Source organism: Rissa tridactyla, chromosome 4, assembly GCF_028500815.1.
Source record: "Rissa tridactyla isolate bRisTri1 chromosome 4, bRisTri1.patW.cur.20221130, whole genome shotgun sequence".
Taxonomy (NCBI): Eukaryota; Metazoa; Chordata; class Aves; order Charadriiformes; family Laridae; genus Rissa; species Rissa tridactyla.
The window spans coordinates 269,776-279,509 of NC_071469.1; the positions used below are offsets into that span (position 1 = coordinate 269,776).

Sequence of the window (9,734 nt, forward strand, 5' to 3'; positions counted from 1 at the left end):
GCCGCCACGTGCCGTGTCCTTGAGGGGGGCACCCCCGGGTGCCCCCCCTCTCCCCTGGCCAGGCCCAGCCCATGTAATCCCTGGGATTAGGCAGAGCCAGGCTGAGCCCCTTGTAATCCCCTGCAGGGTGGGGACGGGGCTCTGTCCCTCCCTGTCTGCTGCCCAGCTGGGGGACACAGGGGGGACCCTGCACAGGGACACCCGGGGGGGCACAGCCCTGGAGCAGCTGGAGAGGGACAGGGACACCCTTGGGGGGACACAGCCCTGGAGCATTTGGATGGGGACACCCGGATAGGGACACCCCCGAGACACCCAGCCCTGGCTGGGGACACACAGTCAGGGACCATGCGGAGACACTCCAGGGACACCCACACCTGGACAAGGACCACGCGGGGACATCCAGGGACACCTGGGGAGGGACCGTGGGGACCCGAGCGGGGACAGCCCGGACACACGGGGACGTACTTGTGCGCCCACAGGGCCAGGGACACCCGCACAGGGACACCCCGAGAGCTGCACTGGCGCGGGGACACCCCGGCCCTGGGTGAAGGACACCGGAGCAGGGACACCCCAGGGGTGACACCCACCCAGCCGGACCCAGGCCAGGGTGGGCTCCGTCCGTCCGCAGCTCGGCACTGTCCATGCGTCGGCGCCTGCTGGGAAGTGGGTCAGGCCGTGCAGGGCGCGGGGGACGGCACTGGTGACAATGCGGGTGACAGCGCGGGTGGTAGCAGCTTGGTGGCCCTGTGGCTCCCGTTACACCCGCCTGCGGTGCCACCCCCCCGCCATGGGTTTGGGGTGCCAGCGCCACGGGTGTCACCAAGGCGGGGTGATGGCGGTCGTGTCACCGGGCCCCGTGGTAGCAGGGGGTGCCTGTGTGTGCCAGCCCCACGGCTCGGGGGGCAGCACTGGCCGGGGGGGGTGTGTCTGTCCGTCCCCCCCCTCGGAACCCGCAGGGAGCTGTGCATGCCTCGCTGCCCTCCAGCCGCGGCGGCGGTGACGGGGACATCAATATTTCAGGAGGAGCAGGCGGTGACCTGGAAAGGCAGCAGCCCCCCCGCCTCCCTCCCCGCAGCAGCCAGGCCTCGCTCTCCCAAAATAAGACCATTTTTAATAAATAATTTCCCACCTTTTGGTTCCTGTTGCGGGTTTTTCCCGTTCAGGATTGGGGGGACGACCCCCCTGTGTCCTGCACCCCCCCAACCCCAGCTGCCCCCCACAGTTCTAGGAGCCCCCCTGGGGAGAAGGGGGGCACAGGCCCCCCCGAGGAGCTGGGACCCCCTTGGGGGGGCTCAGAGCCGGGTCAGGAGCAGCCCCAGGAGGGGCAGGAGGACGGGGGGCAGGAGGACAGTGGCGGCGGCCGTGGGGGCGCAGGGTGCCCGGGGGCAGCGGGCATCACTGGGGGGGCCCCGGGAGTCGCGGGATGGGGGGGGCGGCCGGGGCTGGGGTCCCCGCAGGTCGTGGGGGGGCAAGCCGTCGCGGTAGAAAGCAGAGGGCGGCGCAGCCGGGAGGGTGCCGGGGCGACCCAGCGCCCGCCCGGGGGTGCCCATCACCGCCACCCCACCGCCATCTTCCTCCTGCTTCTTCTTCTTCTTCTCCTCTTCCTCCTCCTCCTCCTCCTCGTCAGGGCAGGTGTCGAAGTCACGAGGGCGGAGGTGGCGCAGGTCGGTGCCGCGGCGGTGCGGGGGGCTGGCGCAGGGCACAGGGGAGCTGGAGACGCGGGTGCGGCGGAACCAGGCCCAGAGCGGGCGCGCGCGGCAGTCGCAGGCCCAGGGGTTGGCGTTGAGGCGCAGGAACTGCAGGGCGGGCAGGGCGGCCAGCGGGTCCCCTGGCAGCGCCGCCAGGCTGTTGTTGAACAGGTAGAGGATGGTGAGACGGGCCAGGCCCCGGAAGGCGCGGCGGTGGATGGCCACCAGCCGGTTGGCGTGCAGCAGCAGGCGGTCCAGGCTGGGCAAGCCGCGGAAGACGCCTTCCGACAGCGCCCGCACCCGGTTCCCGTGTAGGAAGAGGTGGCTCAGGTTGGCCAGGTCGGCGAAGAGGTCGTCCTGCGGTGGGGAGGGGGGAGAAGGGGGTGGGCGTGGGGTGCGCAGCCCCACCGGGGGGCCCCCAGCCCTGCCCCGCGTCCCCGCATGGCGGGCATCCCCCACAGACCTGCCCACGGGTGTCCCCAGAGCCCTGCCCCACGTCCCTGCTCCGTGGGCTGTACCTGGAGCCCTGCCCCGTGTCCTTGTCCTGCAGCCATCACCCTTCCCTGTGACCCTGCTCCATGAGCACCACCCGCCACCGTGTCCTGTCTCTGTAACCCTTCACCCTGCCCCATGTCCTGTGTCCCTGCTCCATGGCCATCACCCAACACCTTGTCCGTCCCATGCATATCTCCAAGAGGCCCCTGCCATATGGCCGTCACTCTGTCCCACATCCCTGCTCCATGGGTGTCACCTGTCCTGCATCCCTGCTCCATGAGCATCTCCCACTGCCCTGTCCCATGCCTGTATCCCATGGGCATCATCCATGTCCCTGCTCCATGGGTGTCACCCGTGTCCTGTGTCCCTGCTCCATGGGCATCACCCAACACCTTGCCCCATGTGTATCTCCAAGAGGCCCCTGCCACGTCCCTGCCCTGCTGGGACCACTCATAACACTGCCCCATGGCCCTCACGCTGTTCCATGTCCCTGCTCCATGGGTGTCACCCTGTCCTGTGTCCCTGCTCCATCCGTGTCCCCTGCCACCTTGCCCTGTGGTCTCCCACAGAGCCCGGTGCCCTGAAGGCACCCCCCACCGCCCTGTTTGAAGTGCCTCCCCCCTCCCCTGCCCCACGTCGCCCCACAGCCAGGCCGGGGCAGCCCCGGGGCCGTGGCGGACCTGGAGGTAGAGCAGCCCGTTCTCCTGCAGGTAGAGGTACTGGAGGCTGTGGAGGCCGCGGAAGATGGCGCTGGGCAGGCTGGCCAGCTGGCACCGGTAGAGGTGCAGGGCCTGGAGGCGCCGGAGGCCGTGGAAGGTGTCAGGGGCCAGGACGCGGAGGTGGGGATTGTCACCCAGGTCGAGCTCCTCCAGGGCGGGCAGGTGGCGGAAGGTGCCCGGCTGGATGGAGGAGATGTTGTTGGAGTAGAGCCAGAGGGTGACGGTGCTGGGCCCGAAGGTGCCCGCCCGCAGCGCCCCGATGACGTTGTTCTGCAGGAAGAGGCGGCGGGCGCCGGGCGGGAGCCCCGCGGGCACCGAGGAGAAGTTGTTGGCCTGGCAGCTGACGGTGGGCGGCGAGACGTAGCAGGTGCAGAGCGCGGGGCAGGCGGGCGCCCCGCCGGGCACCCACGCCAGCGCCGCCAGCAGCAGGGCCGCCAGGCGCCCGCCTGCGGGCACAGCGGGGCGTCAGCGCGGGGCACCGGCAGGGACGCTGCCCCAGCCCGGCCCCGCGCGCCCACCGCCCCGGCAGGGTCCTCCCAGGAAACATCTCCTCATCCCCAGGAAACATTCAGGGCCATGCCCACCCCATAGGCCTGGACACCCCTAGGAGCCCCCCAAGGCCATCCCCACCCGTGTGGCCATGGTACCCTTGGAGAACCCCAAGGCCATGATCACCCCATAGAGCTGGGCAACCCTAGGACCCCTCTGTCCCAGGATGATGCCCACCCTCATGGCCATGGTCTCCTTGGACAATCCAAAGACCATGACCACCCCATAGGCCTGGACATCCCTAGGAGACCCCCAGGGCCATGCCCACCACATGGCTGTGGTTTCCTTGGGGAAACCCAAGGCCATGACTACCCTATAGAGTCGGACAACCCCAGGACCCACCCCTCCCCTCATTGCCACATGGCGATGGTCACCTAGGAGAACCCCAAGGCCACGACCACCCATATGGCCATGGTCCCCTTGGAGAACCCCAAGGCTACTACTACCCCATAGGGCTGGACACCCCTAGGAGACCCCCAAAACCATGACCACCCCACACAGTCATGGTGCCCCAGGAGTCCCCCCAAGGCCAAGAGAACCCGCATGGCCACAGTCCCCAAGGGGAACCCCAAAGCCATGACCACCCCATAGCGTTGGACACCCCTAGGAGCCCTCCCAGGCCCATGTCAGCCCCACAGCGCTGTGCCCCGCCAAAGAACCATGCTGCCCCATAGGACCATGCCCACCACACAGGGCTGGCCACCCCAAAAAGGACTTCCCTACTGGATCTTGTTCCCCTGAGACCTTGGGGGGGGCTGTGCCCAATCCCTGGGGGCCACGGTCCCTCGGGACCCACACAGGTCTCTGGCCACCCCATGTGGCCACGGTCCCATGGGACCGTGCCCATCACACAGGGCCATGCTCCCCTGGGACCCCCCAGGGCTATGATTACCCCTAAGGGGCTACGAACCACCCCCACGGCACCGTACTCACACCGTGGGCCCATGCACCCCTGCCACACAGGGCCACACTCCCCTGGGACCCCCCGACACCGAACCCACTCCATGTACCCCCTCCCCCTGGGGACCCCGCACCCCACTCATGTCGGGGGGGGGGGGGGTCCCCCTGACAACGGGGTGGTGCCACGTGCGCGCGTGTGGCCGCCACGTGCGAGGCGGGGCACGCGTGGGCGCGGGCTGACGCTCTCGCCGGTGACACGCGCCCGGCGCTTCTTTCCCACTCCCCCCCCCCCCCCCCAACCCCATTCCGTGTCCATACCCCCCTTCCCCACCCCCCCCCCCACCCCCCGCCGCGACGAATTCCACCACCGCCCCCCCCCCCCTTCCCTCTCCCTCCCTCTCCGGGCTGCAACCCGAGAGCTTCATCCATAATTCAACCCATCGGCCTGGACCCACGCCCGGGGATGCGGGGATGCTCTCACCCTCCCTCCGTGGCGCACCGTGGGGGGGGAGGGGGCTGTGGGCCCCCCCGGTGCACCGGAGGGGCCCACAGCCCCCCCCCCCCCCCGGTGCGCTAAGGAGGAGGGGGGGACGACGACGACGACACCCCCCCCCACCCACCCACGGAGGCGTCCGGCGCATCTGCTCAGCACCGCCCCCCCTCCCCCGGCGCCCCGTGCCGGCGTGCGCCCCCCACCCGCGTCCCATCTGTCACTCCCCCACGCCGCGGGCTGACTCAGTTGGGAGCTGAAGTCACCGGTTCCCGGGCACCGGGGTTTTTTTTTTTTTTTTTTTTCCGCCACCCCCCCACCCCTCCGTTCCAATTTCCGCACACACCGCCCCCCCCCCCGCCTCCCGCGCCCAAGTCCCGGTACGGAACCGTCCCGCCGCTTGTGGGGACCCCACGGAACCCACCCGTGGGGTGACACGGGCACTCTCGGCACCCCAGACGTGCCCACACGGTGGGGTGTGGGGCACCCCCACACACAGAGGGGTGGGGGTCCTGGAGTGGCAGCAGGTAGCCCGTGGGTCCCGGGACACCCCCACACGGGGCTGGGGGTCCTGGGGTGGCACTGGGCGCCCCGTGGGTCGTGGGTGACCTCCACGCTGGGCTGGGGGTCCTGGGGTGACATCGGGTACCCCGTGGGTCGTGGGGCACTCACACATCGGGCTGGGGGTCCTGGGGTGGCTCTGAGCACCCCGTGGGTCATCCCTACGCCGGGCTGGGGGTCTCGGCGTGCACCGGGTACCCCGCGGGTCTCGGGTCACTCCCACGCCGGGCTGGGGGTCCCACGGTGGAACGGAGCACCCCCGTGCTTCGTGGGTCACCACCACGCCGGGCTGGCAGCCCGTGGGTCGCGGGGGGGCGCATCCTGGGGCGCCCCGTGGCTGCCCCCCCCGCGCCGGGCTGTGCACCCCGGGGGTCACGGCGCTCCCCACGCATCCCGGGGCACCCGCACCCCGGGCACCCTGAGCCGGGACGGCGCTCAGCGGGGTGTCACCCCGGGTCTTCCCCCCACCCCGGGGTACCCCGACCCCCGTGGGCCCCCCGCCCGTCCCCACGCCTACCTTGGGGCAGGTCGCGAGCCGTGGGGGGCCGCATGGCGGGGCCGCCGCTCAGGCGCTGCCCGCTGCCCGGGGGCTCATGGCCGGCGCCGGGGGGGCTGCTCGCCCCCTTCACCCCCGCCGCGCCGCCGGGGCATGGCACGGGTGGGCGCGGGTGGGCTGCGGGCGCGGGTGGGCTCGGTGCTGCCCGCAGCTCCGGTGGGCTCAGCCCTGCCCCGCACCGCGCCTTATCCCGGGGCGGCCGCGCTCCGCCCCCCGCCGCCGGCCCCGCCGCTTAACCCCTCCCGGGCCGGCCGCCCCGCCCCACGCGGGGGGGGCCACGGGGGACCCCGGCGGGGAGGGGAGGGGGGCACTCTGCGGGTGCCCACGGGGGACGTGCTGTGGGACCCCCAGGGGGAACCCCCACGGGACACGCGGGGGTCGGTGGGCATGCGCCCACTGGGGACGGTGGGGGTCGGTGGTGGGTGCCCCCACTGGGGACGGTGGGGGTCGGTGGGGTGCCCCCACTGGGGACACGCGAGGGCTGTGTTCCCCTCCCTCCCTCCCCCCACGGTGTCGGGACCCGCACGGGGTCGCGGTGCCCGCGGGGATCCCGTGGACCCCGTCGTGGGGCGGGGGCTGCTCGCGGTGGGTCGCGGCGGGGCGGGGGAGCGCGGGGGGGGGGTCGCGGCACCGCCCCACTCCCACGCGGGACTGGGCTCTGTCCGCGGTGCTGGCGCCGGCGCTGTCCATGGTGCCGAGCGCCGCGGCCATCCGGGACAGCGACACCCCCCGCCCCGCGGGGCCGCCAGGGGGTTGCGGGGGGTCCGTGCCCCGCAGCGGACCCCACGTGGGGTGGGGAGGGGACACGCGTGTCCGCGGCGGGATGCGGCGGCAGGAGCTGGCACCGGCAGCGTGTTTGCGGCGCCGTCTCCGGCGCGGCTCCCGGCGAGCGAAATACCACAAGCTGGCGCGGCGGGCACCCGTGGGAGGGGGCGTGGGCGGCGCGGGGCTGACTCAGGGGCCGCCATCCGCTCCCCCCCACACCCTGCCCCACAGCGTCCCCGGCACGGGCCCACGGACACCCCGGCCCAGCACCCTTCTGGGAGCTGGGTGCCTCAACCCCGTGGGGTCTGCAGGGGGTCTGGGGGGATGTGCCCACCCGTGGGAGCCTGTCCGCACTCACCCATGGGGGATGTAGGGCCGGGGGGGGCAGAGCGATGGGCCCTGATGCCACCAGCCAGGCCCGGGATGGGCAGAGATGGGTGATGGGTGTCCACGAAGGGATGTGTGGGCAGAAGGATGGTGGGGTGGGGAACAGCTGGAGGGGCAGACAGATGGACAGACGGGTGGTGAGGTGAAGGACAGAGGGACAGATGGACGGCTGGGGAAGGGCAGGGCGGCTGGAGGGTGGTGGGACAGATGGACGGCTGGGCGGGCACGAGGATGGACAGAGTTGTGGTTGGAGGGGGACAGATGGACGGGTGACAGACAGACGGATGGGTGACGGACAGATGGATGGATGATGGACAGACAGATGGGTGACGGACAGACGGAGGATGATGGACAGACGGATGGGTGATGGACAGATGGATGGGTGATGGACAGACGGACGGGTTCTGACTGAGCAGATGAACGGCTGGCTGGAGGGGTGGGGACGGGTGAGGACAGGAGGGGTGGCTGCAAGTGACAATGGATGGATGGGTGGATGGATGGGGCGTCAGGAGGGCAGACGGACAGACAGAGGGGAGGCAGAGGGACACAGGACCGGGCAGGCTGTGGGGTAGGTGCCAGGGACAGGCAGGTGACAAGACCCCCAGGGCAGGGATGGCAGCGGGCATGAGTGGGCAGAGCCAGGGGGTGGCACGGGGTGGGGGGGGAGGGCTGGTCAGGGGCTGTCTCTGGGGTGACACAGCTGGAAGTGGCCCAAGAGTGGTCCGTGGGTGACACAAGGATAACCCAAGGCTGATACAAGATTGACCCCAGGGTGTCCCAAGGTTGACCCAAGGGTAGCTCAAGGGTGGCTCAAGGTTTACACAAGGGTGGCCCCAGGGTGGCCCCAGCTGGAGAACATCTCAGGGACACCAGGTGAGGTGGCACACCTGCAGATGGCGGGGTGGGGCAGAGGGGTGACACGGGGGACGGGCACAAGGGGACACGGGGGTGGCAGAGGGGTGACACACCCACGGGTGGCACAGGGATGGCACCGGGGGGGGGGGGGAAGGGGGGTGGGCAGTGCCGCGGCACGCCGGGGGGAGGGTCCTCATCCGGGACAGCCCCTCCCGGGGCGGACCCACCGGGTGACCCCACCGGGGCCGCCTCCCGCGTCCCCCCACGCCCGGGGGCGGGACCGGGACCGGGCCGGGCCTCTCCGCCCCGCCCGCCGCTGGCGAGGGGCGGGAGCACCGGCGGCACCGGGACCTGCCGGGACCCACCGGCAGCACCGGGCCGGGGGCTGCGCGGTCCCTCCCCGCCGCGCCGGGCCGTGGGAGGCGGGTGAGCAGCGCCCGGGGATGGCGGGGAGGGGGGGGGTGGCGGGAGGAGCCGAGCGGGAGCGGAGGGGCCCGGATGGTCCCGGCCCCCCCGGGGGAGGCAGCGCGGGGGGCTGTGGGGCCGCGGGGCCGTGGGGTGGGGGGCCGCGGGGCCGTGGGGTGGGGCAGCTGGGGGCTGTGTGGACGCAATGTGGGGCGAGCGGGAGGGGAGGGGGGTGCGTGTCAGGCCGGGCCGTGGAGCTGTGTCAGCCCCGGCGCTGTGGGGCAGGGCTGTGCCTGGGGGGCTTCCCCCCCGCAGCTCGTCCCCCTGCCACCATGTGCCCTGCACCCCCCCCCCCCCAGCACCCTCGGGCCTTGCGGGGGTCCCTGGTGCCCCCGTGGCGTGGGGCAGGCTCTGGGCGCTGGCGCGGCCGTGCCCCACGGCTGCCCACCCCCAGGGGCACGTGCGCCCCCCCCCCCGTTCACACGTGCAGGGGCAAAGTCCCCATGGCTGGGGCTGCCACTGCTGCCCCTGCCCTTGCCCCACACCGCTGCCCCTCTCCGTGGGGCGCCGGCATTGCCCACCCCGGGGGCACCCCGCGCCCCCCTGGGGAGAGCAGTGGGGCAAGGAGGAGGAGGGGCCCGCAGCCCAGCCCCATAGCAGCCTCTGGAGAAGTCACACGCTCGCTGCCTGGGGACCAGGCGGTCCCCGCAGGAATGAACTGGCCCTCGTTACAATTAATTATTAAAATGAACGAGGAGCTGGCGCGAGGCCTAAGCCAGCCCAGTCCCGCAGGACGCCCTGGTCCCCTGGGGCCGGGATCGGGGGGGGGGGTGGGGGGGGGGTGGTTGTCCCCTGTCCACACCTGCCCCGCCCCGGTCACAGCTTGGGGCAAGCTGGGGGGGACACGTCAGGGCCAGCGCCGCTGGAGTCACCGGTGCCAGGGGCTCCCGACCCTCCTGCTCCCCCGTGGGGGTCCACCAGTGCGGGGGGGCCACCAGTGTGGCTGGGGCTTGCCAGTATGGCTGGGTGGCAAACAGCACCCACGGTGGGTGTCTGGGGGCACCCCAGGCAGTGACACCCCTGACGGGATGTCACCAGCGGTGCTGGGAAGGTGACGTCCCCCGTGCCCCCCCCCCGGTGCCCCCGGGTGGCTAAAGATAGCCTGCCCATAGCCTGCCCCCCCGGCGGGCGGCGCGGCCCCCCCTGCCCCGCGCGGGTTAATCTTTAGCCGCTCGTCCGCTGTAATGAGGCCTCATTACCGGCCATTACACGGGGACAGGCAGGGTGGCACGGTGACACGCTGACGGGGGGCTCGGGAGGGCGCAGGGAGCCCGCGGGTGAGTGGGGCGGGGGGGGACACGGGT

At 72.2% G+C, this 9,734-nt stretch overlaps 1 protein-coding gene across 1 annotated transcript; it reads right to left on the minus strand.

Moving 5' to 3' along the window:
- Positions 1–1,292: 1,292 nt before the first annotated feature.
- Positions 1,293–5,953, minus strand: RTN4RL2 (reticulon 4 receptor like 2). Its single transcript, XM_054197674.1, has 3 exons — positions 5,920–5,953; positions 2,864–3,348; positions 1,293–2,045 (listed from the first exon to the last, which is right to left on the minus strand). The coding sequence occupies exons 1-3, from the start codon at positions 5,951–5,953 to the stop codon at positions 1,293–1,295; spliced, it is 1,272 nt and encodes a 423-aa protein (XP_054053649.1).
- Positions 5,954–9,734: the final 3,781 nt, after the last annotated feature.